The sequence below is a fragment of the Taudactylus pleione genome, unplaced genomic scaffold, assembly GCF_031769625.1.
Source record: "Taudactylus pleione unplaced genomic scaffold, aTauple2 ptg001080l, whole genome shotgun sequence".
NCBI classification, from domain to species: domain Eukaryota; kingdom Metazoa; phylum Chordata; class Amphibia; order Anura; family Myobatrachidae; genus Taudactylus; species Taudactylus pleione.
Genome location: NW_028285481.1, coordinates 1,335,933 through 1,354,085, shown reverse-complemented (window position 1 = coordinate 1,354,085; position 18,153 = coordinate 1,335,933). Strand labels below are relative to the sequence as shown.

Sequence of the window (18,153 nt, the reverse complement as noted above, 5' to 3'; positions counted from 1 at the left end):
CCAGGACAATTCAAATGAGTCAAACATACAGTAACTGCACCAACATAAAAGATTACAAAGAACAGGGAAAACATCTTAGAAAAAAATATTGAAAAGAAATATGATCAAGCATTACCTCAGTATCTATCGATGTAAGAGATAGATCATGTTACACTACAGACATATAAAAATAGTGTGAAATTGGAACATAAAACTCGGAACATTTACTTCATCACACAATATTCTGATGCCTCTAATAAAGTTCAGGTAATAATAAAAAAACACCTTGACATAAGAACACTTACTATACCAAAACAGATTTTCTGATATGTGACACACAGGGACATATATATAGAGACAGTGGCATAAAGGTACCAGAATTCCTACCATAACTCCAAATAACAATCCAATTTACAACATAGCAGCTGTTTAATCACATCACATAGAGGTGTGCAGAAATATCTGCCTTATCAGTAATGTGAGCAGCTACACATTACAACTGCACTTTGCTATATTAAGTATCCCCCAAAATGTGCATTTAATTTGATGGAATGTCCTTGAAAAAATACTATATGGAGTTAGATCTATCCGACAGTTTAAAGTCAGAAATGATATGTATATGTAAAACTTTTAAGTATATGTAAGCTTTTTAACTGCTCAACCTTTAAAAAAAATCACACAGTAAAACCTGAATGTAAAACCAAAGGTCTGAAATTCACTGTGATTCAGAAGGTCAAAAAAAGGTTGCTTGACTGGGAATTTCATTGAGAAAATGTACAAGGATAAGATCAAAAAGATTTTCCAGTTAGAAAACACTAAAACCACAAGTTGTAAATGTGGATTTTAAACTAATCATTATTATTAATATAATGTATTCACCAAACTGTACAGTATATGCTTAATCTGTATGTAATTTACACCCACCGTGAATTATGTGGGGATTTGCCTTTCTACAGTACATGTTCCTAGTTCTGGAATTAATAAGAGATAGCAATGGGGATAATGGCTGTTTAAATGTAATAATTTTCATATCCAGATGTTAGTTGGAAATATTATGGAAGATGCACCATCTACTAATTATGGTGTAATGTAATATTTTAATATAATGCAAATACAATTGAGGACATGCTTAAAGTAACTTTATTTTAAGCAAAAGGGGTAATAATTGCATCTACTTTTTGCTGATTATTTTTTGGAATACTAAACTGTAAACAAATTATACAGTATGTGCACCTTTTACAGAGCTCCAGGACCAGACAATCCGTCATGGAGAACTAGAGAAATGATCACCCAGTTGAATCAGATGGCAGATGTTCAAGTAATAGTTTTATTTTGACAAAATGAGATTGGATATAAATCAACAGAATACAGTATGATAACACATTTCCCCTGAGGATTTCTCAGATGTTAGGATTTTGACACATTGCAGTCTCCGCAACAGGAAATAGTCTGACATTCTGCAATGTAATGTAACACACACTGTGGTATAGTTCTAGGTAAGCTACAAGGCACAGCCAGAGTCAGACTGGCACACAGGTGAACAAGGGAAACCCCTGGTGGCCACCACTGATTGAGGGGATTGGATTACCGATTTTGCACTTGAATTATTCATAATACATATGTTACATTATGCTGTACAGGACTATGGTGTATTATAAAATACAGAGCAATTCAACTTCAATATTCTTAAGGAACTCTGCTGAACTTAATACATTGCTCCCAACTTCCCACCACATGTCATTTCTATGCTACTGTACAGTATACCACCCAGTTGCATTTTACTCTAAACTGCTATTGACATTGTATTGTACACTTTAACTGCTGTTAAGTCTCACACTTAGCATCACATACACAACAGGTGTGGCTCTTGATATGGTTGGCATGTGTGGGTGAGTGGTTAAGGTGAGTACCTTACAGAGTGGGAGCCTCAGGTTTGAGGCCTGGAAAGGGATAATGTAATTTTGGACATCTGTATTTTTTTTTTAAATGTTCTCTACAGTATTAAATAAAGAATAAATAATTTGGTGTATGTGTTCTTTCATTTATAAAAATACATATCTGTGTAGGTCAGAAGATGCACAACCAGCATTAAATAAATGCAGAAAAATTCAAGTTCAATACTCTTAAGAAACTCTGCCAAACTCAATACATTGGTCTCATTTTTCCACCACCTGGCATGTCTATGCTACTTTATGCCACTCAGCTGCATTTAACGCTAAACCACTATTGACATTGTATTAGTCACTTTATCTGCTGTAAAGTTGGACTCTGAACATCTCATACAAAATAGGTGTGGCTCTAGATATAGCTAGCATGTGTGGGCAAGTGGCTAAGGTGAGCAGCTTACAGTGTGGGCGCCATGGGTTCGAGGCCTGGAAAGGGACATTGTCATTTTGGACATCAACATTTTTTTTAATAAAAATACCTATCTGTGTTAGCCAGAAGATGCACAACCAGCATTATATAAAGACAGAGCAATTCAAGTTCAATATTCTTAAGGGACACTGCCAAGCTCAATACATTGCTCTTAACTTCCCACCACCTGGCATTTCTATGCTACTGTATGTCACCCAGCTGCATCTTATGCTAAACCGCTATACAGTAGACATTGTATTGTTCATGTTATGGGGTGTCTTTCCATCCTGCATCTTGCCATCATGATTCCTACTGTGTGTACTCATTCCTGACAATATGGCGCTTTGCTAGAGACCACATTCTAGGGTTGAGCTGCCCATCCTCGGGCATTGGCATGGACAAGCTGCTCACTAACAATATTGAAAAACAGTAGGCACATAGGAATGCCTGTCGGACATGCTCTGTCTTTATTTAATGCTGGTTGTGCATCTTTTGGCCAACACAGATATGTATTTTTATAAATGACAAAACTCACACACCAAATGATTTATTGTTTATTTAATCCTGTAGTGAGGATTTAAAAAAAGAAAAACCAATGTCAAAAATGACATTGTCCCTTTCTGGGCCTCGAACCCCAGACAACCGGTCTAGAAGTAGCTCACCGTAACCACTCAGCCACACACACATCAGATGTAAATGTGATGTTAATTGTGTGACTTTTCAGCAGGGAAAGTGTACAATACAATGTCAATAGCAGGCTACGCATGAGGTGGTATCAAATGGTAGTGAATGACGGTGGGGGAGGTGATGAGCCATACAATGAGCTCAATGGGATTGTATAGATGACCTTCTTAGGTAAGGCAAGGCTATTTGGTCACAGATATTGGTAAATGGGATTTGTTTTTTATCACAAATGAATTGGTATGTAGTCACAGAGAAAGCATATGAAAGCACGGTGCAGGTCACTCGTATCAGACCTGTATTGTGTACTTTTTCCTTAACTGGGTGCCTTCTTTTGCTTATAGTGTACAAGGGCCCTCATTGAGCAGTGCATGCTAGCATACTGCTGAGACGCAGATTCCCAATGATTAGGATCTGCACAGGTGCCTGAACCATACTGTACATGTGCAGTACAGGTCCTGCGCATACATACACAAAATGGCAGCAGACTGTCAGTCATTGACAGTCTATTGCCATTTGTGGGGGGGAGGGGGCAGCAGTTTCCTCTGTATCCAAAAATGGAAGATTATCACCATTGGGGGGAGAGAAGAGGCCAGGATCTCGGTCGGCTGATGGTGGCTCTCAGCAGCAGCGGCTTTTGGGTCATAGACCCAGAAATCCCTCATTCGCAAAGGAACTCTCTTATCAAGTGAGTGGTCCTTTGTGCATTATTACATGCGTACCGGTGTCATAAACTCCAGCATGCAAGCGAACAGCGGTGGGATGCATCATATCCCAAATACAATGCGTCAAACATTCCATCCATAGTACCAACCAATCAGCTCCTAACTGTAATTTTTCAAATACAGCCTGTAACATGCCAGTTGGGAACTGATTGGTTGGTATTTTATCTCTCTCCAAGGCTTAGTACATCTTCATTTAAGTCTTTATAATGCTGTTATTTTACTTGAGTCATTTCATTTTACAATTCACCAGAAAGAAGACACATTATTATCTCTAATGAAACGTGCAGCTAATCACTTCCGGTTCCTACAGCACTACCACAGCTCCTCCTGACCCATTTTCAAGCCATGGAGCTATTCATCAATGCTTCCTTCCATATTTCAGTTTTAAATTACCTGGATCTCTTGCACAGAGCTGCACCACAAAGGTTTTCATGACTGGAACCACATCTTTGATTTAATCAGTACCATTGTTTCATTTATTCTCTGTGGAACTACCCTTGACATACTCCACCAACCTCCACCATCAATCAAAAGCAAGTAATATTTATTGTGTCATCACTGTACATTTGTACAGGTTCCTTTGTTTGAGAACATTCCTTCTACTTGTCAGATATTGGTGATTATGGTTAGAACTATTTCTGTTTAGGATGTTTTTGATTCCATTTAGTCCATAGACATTGCTATTAGGTTTCATCCATGTTCATGGTTCATAAGAATTTTATAATACCTATGTTCCCTCTGAGTGGGACAGATTCTTACACAATGCAACTGTGGGTGCATCTTAATCTAACATGGGGCTGGTGCAAGTTCCTATGGTGCTTCCTATGGTTGTGACTGCAGATGCACAAAATAAGTGCCCCAGCCCTTGCACATTCAGAAGCTTATACACCAGGGGGAGGGGATTTTACTAGTATTAGCAGAAAGTTGCAGCTGTGTGGCAATAAACACTAAAGCAGTCACAGCAGCATGTGACTTAGAATTAGCGCCAGTAACTGTTTTCTCATACGCACTGGTCTATTTTTAAATTTGAGATATTTTTTAGAATTTTTATAAGATTTATATTAATTTTGTTTAATTATTAGTGACACAGTTGTCCTGGGCTTTCTTTCTCTGCTTTTGGAACATTATTGCATTCTTCTCATTGAACAAGGGTACTAAGCTCTAACTAGGGAAAGTAATAATAGAAAAAATGGCTAAAAAATAGGTGCGCCCCCCATTTCGGCACAAACAGTAGGGATTCACTTGGCCCTAGATATACAAAACGATAATGGATTTTAGTGCCACCAGGTGGCGCTGGATATACATAAACATAAAGGTTGGATACTTAATCTTTTTCTGAAGATAAATAAAGGTCTTTCCAACACCACTCCTCATAGGGTTTCAGAAGTTCATATCGATTCCCATGTGGTACATATATATGGAAAAAAAACATAGCATACAAGTTTCCTTAATAGCAATATAACCAATGTCCCAATATAACAATAAATGGTATGTGCAACAGTGATGTATTCTGTTAAGATGTGGCAGAATACGCGTACCCAGACTCACATGTCAACTTGTGTCAATAATCACATCTAGGTATTCTTTATCCTCCCACTGTAGAATTATCCTGTGAAAGAGTCCACAGCAAATAGCAGAAATATTATTTTTTTTATTTATATGTATTAGTTTGTTCATACTTTCATCAAAATATTGGCTATACCTACCGTTCTCCTTTTACTGTTTGTCATGAGGATGAATATGTATGGCGATTAGCCGGTGGAGCATTGAAGTGTGAAACAAAGAAACCTTTATGAGCTACTGTAGTGTACACTTAATGTGAGTAAGGTACGCAATATTTACCTTTTCTGCTATTTGCTGTGGACTCTTTCATGGGATAATTCTACAGTGGGAGGATAAAGGATACCTAGATGTGATTATTGACACTTGTTGACATGTGAGCCTGGGTACGCGGATTCTGCCACATCTTAACAGAATACATCACTGTTGCACATACCATTTATCATTATATTGGGACATTGGTTATATTGCTATTAAGCAAACTTGTAAGCAATGTTTTTTTTGTATATATACCACATGGGAATCAATATGAACTTCTGAAACCCTATGAGGAGTGGTGTTGGAAAGACCTTTATTTATCTTCAGAAAAAGATTAAGTATCCAACCTTTATGTTTATGTATATCCAGCGCCACCTGGTGGCATTAATATCCATTATCGTTTTGTATATCAAGGGAGAGTAATAGTTGGCCTCTTTTATTGTGGGCTCGGTGCAATTACACATGTGCGAAAACTGCCCTGGTAACATGTTATCGAAGTGTAGATAATTTACAGCATAAGAAGCTTTGCACTAAGAGTAATAACTATTATCTGGTCTATTGAGCACTAGATGGCACTAGACACTGACATAAATAGGTACAGAAAATTATTACTGTTTTCATTTGTGCAGAATGTTGACAGTAACTTGGCAAAGATGGCAGCTCTCTGTTTATAGACAGCGGAGGAAAGAGATTTAATTCCATAGGATGAGCGTTAGATGAGCCACTGGCTGTAACTTTGCTGGAATATCACTTGTGAAGGACTTTCTCAGTAAGCTTCTTTCTTCCATGGAAATGGTATAATTTTATATATACTGTATGTCACCTGTCTCCTGTGACAGAAATCATGGTTAAAAACATGGTACATTTGGATTTCATGCTTGGACACTCTGACACATTGGAAGCCAGAAGAGAACCTTTTGTTCTCATGTGCTCAATATTATAAATAAGGCTACTACTTAAATATGTAAGTGTAAAGTGTCTGTCTTTTTGACATTCAAATAGTCACTAGGGCACAGTAAAGTATATATATATATATATATATATATATATATATATATATAAATCAGATGAGCATGTCAACCAGTATTTATGTTGATTCTATACCATAAATGAGGAGATGAGAATGAAGATCCCAATACAGTATTATGCTATGACATGCCGTACAATGAGGACATCTGAAATAGCCAAGTCTGGAATGTCCCTGACCTTACATTTTGCCAGAAGTTAGGATATAATATCTGTTTCAATTTGGAACCATTTCAATATGACATAAGCAGAATCTGTTTTAATGTTTCAATAAACAGAGGATCTGTTGAAATAACCGGCCAATGATTACTTATAAGCTGATCTGCTTGAATTGAACCATTATTGAAGTTTGCTCTACTCATCATCCCATCAAGCTTATACATATCACCACAGTTTCCACCAACAAAATGATCCCTAGCTTATTTTAAAAAAATGTTCCAAAACTTTATATGAGAAGCCTCTATCAAGAAACCTCTCTCACATCCACAATCTGTGCATCAGTTTTACTGGCATTTGTACTAATCTGTAATACTCTTAGAAAATAGGCTATTGGAAATTAAGTAAAGAACTAAACCATGGTACATTTTCTAATATTCGAGGCCATGGGGATGCCGGCCACCTGAACTTGGCTCATGTTTTCTGATGGATACGTTTGACATTGTTTAGAAGAGCCGGATGCTAATTAGTGGACACATTTGGAAGGGTCTGTGGAGACCGTTTATAATCTGAGGTGGGGGAAGATAATTTATTTGAGTCCTGAGCATGCTGCTGGTATCAACAATCCTGGATCCACAGCTCAGTCCACATAATGAAATCCTCAGGAGTCAAAATTGGGCACCAAAGAGTTATATGGAACCCAAGATGCTTATATCTCCAGCTATAGATACAGTAGCATCAGGCTGTATACCTTATCAATGTATAAAGAACTGTAGGAGGCTCAATGCTTTTTATTTAGCAATTTCCTGATACAGGGACTGATTCATATGTGGATGTTAATGCAGTCGCAATTGCGATCTCTCACGGATCTCATTTGCCAATATATGCTAATGACATACTCGCCATCCAGGGCTAAGAGACACCAGGGTAAATGTAATAGCCTGACTGCAGGTATCGGCGAGTTCCCTGCTAGACTGACTGATTGTTTAAAGTACCCTAGCAGTCATTTAAAAGGCAAAATCAACCTTGCACGAAAATTGCTGATTCCTGCAGTCTGCAGACTATTACTTTTACCGCGCCCAATGAAAGTATCTGACATCCGCCACTAAAGCATAAAATCGGAAACCTCAGAAACATTGAACACAGATCCGGCGGCCATCATCCTTCTGAGTAAGTCTAAAGTGCTGTAGACATAGAGGGTCTCCAGACAAACAGAGGGCTCTCCAGCTGCGAGCAAGGATGCTGTCGCTAATTTATGGATGCCCAGAAAACAGTGTTTAAATGGCCCAACGCGCATGCATTTTTTCTAACCTCTCCCTGTTACCTCAATGACTAACAAACGTTGAATCTGCGAAAACATCGGCATTTACGTGTAGACCTGAATCAGGCCCACAGCCTTTTGTTATAGCAGGAGATTATAATATACACATTTTTGTTTACTAAGCATTTCCTTGTATGGATGGCGTTTTTTGAAGCTTTCTTATCTGTTGCTTATAAGTACTGCATACCTGGCTTTAAAAGCCCTATTGAAGAGTATTGGATACGCTTTTGAAATAATAAACTGTGATTATACTATACAATGTTTGTTTTTTTATTTAATTTAAGGTTTGTTTGAAAATAGTTAACTCATTTTTAACATTTCCAAAATTTGGTATTTAGTGGTAGACTTTTATACAAACAAGCATCTTCTTCTTCATCATCCGGGGATATGTATATTAGGGGTGTGCACCGGCCACTTTTCGTGTTTTGTGTTTTGGTTTTGGATCTGGATTGGTTTTGCCAAAACCGCCCTTCCGTGTTTTGGGTTCTGGGTTTTGTGTTTTGGATCTGTATTTTTTTTAAAAAAAGCATAAAAACAGCTAAAATCACAGAATTTGTGGGTTTTTCTGCTCCTATGCTATTATTAACCTCAATAACACTAATTTCCACTAATTTCCAGTCTTTTCTGAACACCTCACACCTCACAATATTGCTTTTAGTCCAAAAGGTTGCACCGAGGTAGCTGGATGACTATGCTAAGCGACACGAGTGGGTGGCACAAACACGTGGCCCATCTAGGAGTGGCACTGCAGTGGCAGACAGGATGGCAGTTTGAAAAACTAGGCACCAAACAGTACATAATGCAAAGAAAAAAAAGAGGTGCAAGATGGAATTGTCTTTGGGCCCTCCCACACACCCTTATATTGTATAAACAGGAAATGCACACTTTAACAAACCAATCATTTCAGCGCCAGGGTCCGCCACACGACTGTGGCTGAAATGATTAGTTCGTTTAGGCCCCCACAAAACGAGCTTGCAATTAATCTGTCCCTGCACAAACTGGCTCTATGGAGGCAAGATGTCGTCCTCATCCTCCTCATCCACCGATTCTTCACCCTCTTCAGTGTTGTGTACATCCTCATCCTCACAGAGTATTAATTTGTTCCCGCTGGAATCAACAACCATAGGTCCCTCTGTACGTTCTGGAGGCTGGTCTCCCTGGAAGAGTTGATAATTCATTATTATGAACATCATCTTCTCCACATTTTGTGGAAGCAACCTCCTATGCCTTCCACTGACAAGGTTCCCGGCTGCAATAAAAACTCTTTTGGAGTACACACTGGAGGGGGGGCAACTCAGGTAAAATAGAGCCAGTTTGTACAGGGGCCTCCAAATTGCCTCTTTTTCCTGCCAGTACAGGTACAGACTGTCTGACATGCCTACTTGGATGCTGTCACAGATGTAATCCTCCACCATTCTGTCAATGGTGACAGTATCATATGCAGTGACAGTAGACATGTCAGAAATTGTTGCCAGGTCCTTCAGTCCGGACCAGATGTCCAAACTTGGTCCTGCCTGCCCAGCATCACTGCCAGCGGGTTGCTTAGGATACCTAAATTGTAAACTGGCAGCCCCAGTTGCGGGAGAAAGTGAAGAAGGAGCTGTTGACATGTCACGTTCCACTTCAGCTGACAGTGTTTTCACCAGCAGGTCTTTGCACCTCTGTAGGCTTGTGTCGACGGGAAAGAGAGACACCATATAGGCTTTAAACCTAGGATCGAGCACAGTGGCCAAATGTAGTGGTCTAATTTCAACAGATTGACCACCCTGGAATCCTGGCAAAGCGAATGAAGGGCTTCATCCACAAGTCCCAGATGCCGAGCAGATTCGCTCCGTCTTAGCTCCTCCTTCACTTTCTCCAGCTGCTTCTGCAAAAGCCTGATGCGGGGAATGACTTTACTCAAGCTGGCAGTGTCTGAACTGACATCACGTGTGGCAAGTTCGAAGGGCTGGAGAACCTTGCTTGAGTCAGGTGCATACCCCCTCCTTTGCCTATGTCATAGGTGGATGTATAGGCTTGAATGGCCTTTTGCTGCTCTTCCATCCACTGAAGCATATAGAGGGTTGAGTTCCACCGCGTCACAACCTCTTGCTTCAGGTGATGGCGGGGCGGGTTCAGGAGTGTTTGCTGGCGCTCCAGTCTTCGGCATGCAGTCGCTGAATGGCGAAAGTGGACAGACATTTTTTGGACCACCCAAAGCATCTCCTGCATGCCCCTGTTGTTTTTCAGAAAATTCTGCACCACCAACTTTATTGTGTGAGCAAAACATGGGACGTGCCGGAATTTGCCCAGCACAAGATTGGTGGTGTTTTCAGATATCACAAATCCCCAGGAGAGTCTAAGTGGGATAAGCCACTGGGCGATGATTTCCCTCAGTTTCTCTAAGAGGTTGTCGGTGGTGTGCCTCTTACTGAAACCGGTGATACACAGTGTAGACTGCCTTGGAATGAGCTGGCATTTCTGAGATGCTGCTACTGGTGACGCTGCTGTTGTTGCTGCGTAAGGTGATACTTCTACCCAGTGGGCTGTCACAGTCATATAGTCCTTAGTCTGCCCTGTTCCACTTGTCCACATGTCTGTGGTTAAGTGGACATTGGGTACAACCACATTTTTTAGGACACTGAGGAGACTTTTTCTGACGTTTCCGTACAGTCTCGGTATCGCCTGCCTAGTGAAGTGGAATCTAGACACGATTTGGAACCGGGGACACACTACCTCCATCAATTGTCTAAATCCCACTGCACTAATGGCGGACACGGATGCACGTCTAACAACAACATAGCAGTCAAGGCCTCAGTTATACATTTTGCTTCCGGATGACTGCTGTCATACTTCATCCTCCTCGCTAAGGACTGTTGGAGGGTCAATTGTTTAGTAAAACTAGTGGTGTTCCTACTTCCTCTCAGGGATGATGAACGACTCCCAGCAGCAACAGCAGCAGTGGCAGCAGTAGGCGTAGCAATGCAGGATCCTCCGGAGGAACCCCAGATAGGAGAGTCAGTCATGCCAGTGACATGGCCTGCAGGACTATTGCCTATCATGACTAAGGAGGAAATTGATGAGGAGGGAGTTGACAGTGTGGTTTGCAGGCGCTTGGATACAACAGGACAAAGGGATTTCGGTGTCCTTGGACTGCTTACTGTCTTAGCCAAAGTTTCTGAACTTGACAGTAACTTTTTATGAATGCGCTGCAGGTGACGTATAAGGGAGGATGTTCCTAGGTGGTTAATGTCCCTACCCCTACTTATTTCACCTTTACATATGGTACATATAGCAAGACAGCTGTTGTCTGGATTTTGATAGAAATATTGCCAGACCAAAGAGGTGGAATGTTTGGTCTTCTGCCCTGGCATAACCGTGATGGGCTTTTTCATCCCATCACACTTGGACTCTCCTTGGGGATTTGTGATATCTTCTTAGAACGCACAGTTCTTTGCTGTGCTTTTGCCAGCTTAACTCATTTGATTTTTGTAGTGGGAGGAGGGCTTCCATCGCCTTGTGAAGCTGAACCACTAATCATGAACATAGGTAATGACCTTAGCTGTTCCTTGCCTCTCCGTGTCGTAAATGGCATATTGGCAAGTTTACGTTTCTCCTCAGATGATTTATATGTTTTTTTAAGGTTTTTTTCCTCAACTTTGGCCCTGATTCAAAGCGCTCTGAATCAGGGCTTTTTTTTTGGAGTGGTCTCAGGCCGCTCGCATAGCTGTGGTTTATCACCCACAGCTATAGCGAGCGGCCAGGTTGATGGTCGCGATGGTCAAGACCATCATGACCATCGGGCTTGTGATGAGACCCTTGTGGTAGGGTCTCGTGGCCGCAAGCCCCAGAGAGCTTTTGGCTCTAACAGAGCCTGAAGCTCTCCCACTGACATCACTGGTGATGTCAGTGGGGCCACCCCCAAATGGCAAGCATTCCATTGGGAACTCCTCCTTTTGGCCGGCCACACCCCCGGCCTCACCACCAAATGGGGCCAGCTGTCACTCACCATCAACAGCTTGCCCCCTTTGGTGCTAGACCCGGAGCGATGGAGCGCCCATCGCTAGCTGGGTCTCGCGCATGCGCACGATGGAGCCGGCTCCGTCATGCGCATGCCCAGTGGCCCACCATCGACCCGCTTGTGAGCACTCAGCGCTTGCAACCGGGTCTGAATCAGGCCCTTTGTCATTTGGGATTTTATATGCCCTCTACTATGACATTGGGCATCGACCTTGGCAGACGACATTGATGGCATTTTATTGTCTATGTCATGACTAGTGGCAGCTGCTTCAGCACTATGAGGAAGTGGTTCTTGATCTTTCCCTATTTTATTTTAGGGGACAAAGTTTGGTCCTCCATTTATGTTATATTGATATATACATGCGGCTAAGGTGCACACAAACACAGAAAAGAAGAATTTAATTTTTTTTGGGAGTGCACTTTGGGGGTTACAGCACCCTTTAATGGTCAAGCCAGCCGGCCTTTGATTTATGACTCAGGCACATGCTTGGTGCTGCTCCTTTGTTGATGGACGTGCGGCTACAGCACACACAATTCACAACACAGAAAAGAATAATTTTTAATTTTTGTTGGAGTGCACTTTGGGGGTTACACCACCCTTTAAGAGATGAGCCAGATGGCCCTTTACTTATGGGACACTGGCGCACGCTTGGCGCTGCTCCTTTATTGATGCACGTGCGGCTACTGCGCATACATTTCGCACACAAACACAGAAAAAAAAGATGAATTTTTTATTTTTTGTGGAGCGCACTTTGGGAGTTACACCACCCTTTAACAGATGAGCCAGCTGGCCCTTACTTATGACACAGGTGCACGCTTGGCGCTACAGTACTTTGTTGATGCACATGCGGCTACTGCGCACACAATTCACAAACACGAAAAAAAAATATATATATTTCTTTTGTAGTGCACTTTGGGGGTTACAGCACCCTTTAAGTGGACAAGCCAGCTGGCCCTTGATTTATGACACAGGCGCACGCTTGGCGCTACTTTGTTGATGCATGTGTGGCTACTGTGCACACAAATTCACAAACACAGAAAAAAAAATGTTTTTTGGAGTGCACTTTGGGGGAGCAACACTACAGCACCGCTTTAGGACTACAGCCTTTATGGGACACTGCACAACACAGTCCAGCCAGCCCCTATAGACTTTGGAGTGGACACAGCCCCTATGGACAACTGACTGCACAACACAGCCCAGCCAGCCCCTATGACAGCAGCACCACACTGCCCAGCTAGCTCCTATGGACAACAGCAGCACAACACAGCCCAGCCAGCCCCTATGACAGCAGCACTACACAGCCCAGCCAGGACCTATGACAGCAGCACAACACAGCCCAGCCAGCCCTAGCTCCCACCCTCCCTCTTCAATGTCCACAGTCGGAGTGAGAAATGACGCAGATGCAGGGACCTTTTATAGAATCCAAAACCCGCGAGTTCTGTAATGCGGGATTATGACGTTTTGCCTCGATGTCAGTTCCGAGTCAGGCAGGAAAACCTGAGCCTGACTTGGTTCACGGCTCGGATCGGAGGGGGGGGCTTGGGGAGGTTCGGATTTCAGAAATCAGAACCCGCTCATCCCTAATGTATATTTGGCTTGGCATGGAGGATTCTATTACTTCTGTGCTTTGACAATATATTAGCAAACTATGTATGTCAGCAAGGGTTTGCATAGCGAGATATTGGCATATAAGAGTCATATGGGGTGGAAGTTCTGATGGCATTTGGAGGCTCTGATGGACAATTAAATGGAATGTAGGGAGGTCTGAGGGCATGTTGGACATATATGTGGCATGTGGGGTGGTCTGAGGATGTGTGGGGGTTTGATGGGCATATGAAAATGTATATATATCACAATTTAATAAAACAAATGGTTATTTTATAATTATTTTAACTCATCTACAATCATTTTTTTTATATACTGTATGTGGATGTAATTTCTTTAGTGTGTTACAGCAGTAAAATGTTTAAGGGGCACTGGCTTAGTGTGGTCTGTGCATCCCTGCCCCTTTCTGCATATCCCCTCCTCCTCTGTGTGGCTCCCTCCATAGAATCTTGGTTTCTTGGCAGCAAGCAAACCTTTATGCAATCAGGATACCTATCCACCCCTACCTACATCATTCGGCTGCATGTTGTCCTACCCTGTGTCTCTGCTCCCCTCGGCACGTATGCCCATATCTTTGTATTAGTCTCTCTGGCACAATATTCATATTTAATAATGTTATAAAGTATCCCAATAGTAAATTAAATTTCCTAGAGGTGTTATGAAAAGAGTGCAGAGGTTACAGGATGCTGAAGTCTGATACATTTTGGGTACCACTGCTGTAAGAATAATAGCTTGCATGAATTATATGGAGCATTGCAGACTACTCAGGGCTGGAGTGGGATTGAAATGTGGGGGGCTGTTTAACTGCCGGTTCAAATCCCGACAACGGATGCTCGACAGGAGGAGATCCCGACTGGGGCAGGTAAGGATTCTAACCCTCCCCTGCCCCCCTATCCCTCCTTTAGTGGTGCCTAACCCTTACCTCCCGCCAAGGGTGCCTAAACCTAACGTCCCCTACCTGCACCCTAAACCTAACCCTCCACGGGGGGCTGCCTAAACCTAATGCCCCCTACCCGCACTCTAAACCTAACCCTCCCCGGGGGGTGCCTAAACCTAACCTCCCACCATTGGTGTCTAACCCTAACCCTCCCCCTTAGGGGTGCCTAACCCTAATCCCCCCAAAAAAACCTAACCCTAACCCCGCTAGAGTCCCTAATCCTCATCCCTCCCCCTGCTGCTAACGCTAAAGGCAACCCGGACTTACTTTCATTCGGGCTGGTGTTCTTGGTGTTCCGGCATCGGGATTAACATAGGCATCAGTATTTCGATGCCTATTAAATCCCTTGCCGGGACTCCGCTGATGGGATTTAGACCTGTGGCCATCGGGCTGTGGGTCTCATAACTACATCCCCTCAGGGCTATCAGGAAGAGATGGAGCATTGGGTTTAGATTTATGAGCCGATTTATCATGCTTTTTTTTCATAAAATGTTGTAGAAATAGTTTCATGAATTGTTGCTATGTACTATTTATTTCTGTGAAATCTTCTGTAGAAGGCTAATTAGTGCTGCAGACCGCAGTCCCCATTATTATCAATGGGAACTATGGTCTGACCCCTATGTACCAAACTCCGAAAACCAATGACGGAAACTGACAAATTTTGGGGAAATTTGATTAACTTTAAATAGTCCATCGTGATGCGGACTGTTAATAATCATGGCATTAGTACCAGGCTAACTAGGTTAATTAATCTGTCATTGTGTATAATTATATTTTGCTATTGCAGTTTCGTGCATATTTCACAATCTCTATTATTGTAACATCAGTGGTTTTGGTCACAATAACCCAGGAAAGTAAATATAATTATTATTACTAGCTGACAAGAAAATTACAGTCAGTGTGTTAGGTTTGTACAATATTGTCTTTCGGGTATTTTAAAGAGACGGCTGGGGAAATGTAATAGGCTACGATATTGCAAAACTGGGATGATAATGGCGAATTTCCAGCAAGTTTGAAGTTGATGTGCCTAATAGAATGAGACTAGGACAAAACCCATCAGAATTGTTCTTATTCCTTCAAACAGGCTCTCAAGACCCACTATTTCATCAAAGCCTTCCAGCTCTCATCTTAACTTGCTGCTACATACTCCTCTCTCCCTGCCAACCCCATCTGTTTCACCCCTGTCTGTCTGTCCCTACCCCCTAGAATGTAAGCTCCGATGAGAAGGGCCCTCTACCCTCTTGTGCTTCTCCTTACTATACCTTCATCTACTTCTTACTCTCTACCAGGGCACCGAACACGTGGTTGCTTTGCATTGTTGCTTATCTGGGTGTTATGGTCGCTAATGTACCAATGTATATTTGCTGAGAGAAGAAATGCATGGATTCATCCTAAACAAGTCCTGGGCTAATCTTTACTAATCATTAAATAACGCTCAGAACACTGGAATAAACATTTTTCTATTTTTACAGGGCATGTATCCATGCCCTGTAATGTATTGTATTGTACTGTAAGTCACTGTAAATCTATTTATGTACTTTGTAAGGCGCTGCGGAACACTTGTGGCACCATATAAATAAACGATAATAATAATAATAATAATAATAATAATAATAATAATAATAATAATAATGTCTCTGTGACACAAGTCGCTGTCCAGAGTTTTCTCCTATAAAAGACAGCAGTCACCAGATATAACAGCCAGCGAATTGAAAACGAACAGAAAATGTGCCAGATTAACTCACACAACTAAAGATGGGCCTCAGGGCAGTGACTTAGCTGGAAGTCTGTCATCTGAGACCTATTAGCACACATGGGAAACGAAAGAAGTGATGATAAAACAAGTTTGATGGGTTGTTTGTTTTGAAAATGTGCCAAATGCAGAATGTTATGTACCGGTTACCTTGTAAAGTTAAGCACAACATGGTCGCACCCAGATCATACTTTCCTACATTTTCAGTCTCTCCTTCGGGAGTAGACCAGAGATGCAGCTGACTTGAGGTGGGGACGGAGCCCGGTGCTGCACTTCACTAAGCCCCGCCCACTCACATGAAATTCTGCAAATCATGGGTTAATTGAGAATGGGCCAATATAACTGAATTTCTTAGAAACACGTCATATTGGCTCCGCCCCTTTACTGTTTATCTGTAATTCAAGGGATTATCCCCCCCATAGTGCCCACTTCACTAGGAAGATGCAGGAGGGCTGCCTATTTTTCCGGAGGTGCGGGGGAATGCTGGCAATTTCAGGAGGCTCCCGCAACTTTTGGTAGAGTAGACAGGTATGACCCAGATATACAAGTGTTGCATATTAATTTAATCAGCACAGTCTCCTGGTACATCCTACTGTAGTCACATCGCATTGCGACTTAGATGCATTTTAAAAAAAAAATTACAACCAACACTAGCAGAGTCTCACGGAACCTGTCGGCTCACTGATTCCAGGCATGTAGCGTTGCAAGGCTTATTGAGACTAGATGAGCACGGTCACATCTCTATGGATAAATAACATTCTCTATAGGGTTTTGTGAATAAGAAAAAATGCAACATTGATGAAAATTACGTGTTACTTATGGGATACACAAATATATCAATAAAGTCGTAATATAAATGTAAAATGGTATTTTTTTATTTTTGGAACGTTCCTTGAGATCTGATTCTCTTGTCTTTCTTATCCTCTTTCCTCTGCAGGTCTTCATATTCCGTCTGTTGTAGCGCACCAGAGCCAGGCTCCCTTTTACTGGGTCCGTCACACATGGTTCATTCTAGGCGGCCACGGCTCACTGGCAGATGGCTGCCAGTTTATTGCCACCTGGTGCTTATATCAGTAGGTTTCTTCTCAGTGCTGGCATCTCCTTCTCCCCTCAGCTGATGTGGGTGGCTCTGCTATAGGCGGCTTAGACTCCCATAGATACAGCCGCGCCACTCTGTTTAAAATTTAAATAGACAGGCACACCATACCGTGACGTGATGTTTGCACCATATTTGAATTCCTTTCTATATAAGGAAGTATCTGGGCACTATACATCTGATCTCCAACACCTGTTCTGCTAGAACTTCCTGCATTCTTACCTGTGTTCTGAACTGGTCCAGCTGACGATTCTCCTTGCCTGTTTCTCTGGTACTGAACACAGTGAGTTCAGGTTCTGACTTTGGTTTTCATCTCACCTGTTCCTGCCCAACCCCTGGGACAACTCTTCCATATGTTTCATGGTGCCAGGTTTACTGCCTGCCTTCAGTTCCTCCAGAGTTCACTAGTCTCATACATTAGTAGCCCAATCAGATGGCCACAACCTGTGTATAGGGTGCAGAGAAGCTTAAACCCTCTTTCAGGGGTCCCTGGTGAAAACCATAGAAACATTACACTTTGCGCTTTTGCTCTGGTTATACAACAATCCTATAAGTATGGCCAACATCCATATTATCTCAGCAAGAAGCAAGAGTTGTGACACCATCTTGGTCGACTAGATATGGGTGGGGTCTCTGTTCTGCTGCTGCATGTTGACATACCTTGTCCTGGCATGTGTTGTTTTTGACCTGATTGTAGGCTT

The 18,153-nt window shown here is 42.1% G+C and overlaps 1 protein-coding gene across 1 annotated transcript in view; it reads left to right on the top strand.

Annotated features, from left to right (window-relative positions):
- Nucleotides 1-17,433, top strand: part of LOC148453851 (peptidylaminoacyl-L/D-isomerase-like) — a 46,289-nt gene extending 28,856 nt beyond the window's left edge. The window contains exon 4 of the mRNA XM_088461617.1: nucleotides 17,294-17,433. Within this exon, the coding sequence (XP_088317743.1) occupies nucleotides 17,294-17,433 (140 nt within the window). The remainder of the gene's footprint in view (nucleotides 1-17,293) is intronic.
- Nucleotides 17,434-18,153: the final 720 nt, after the last annotated feature.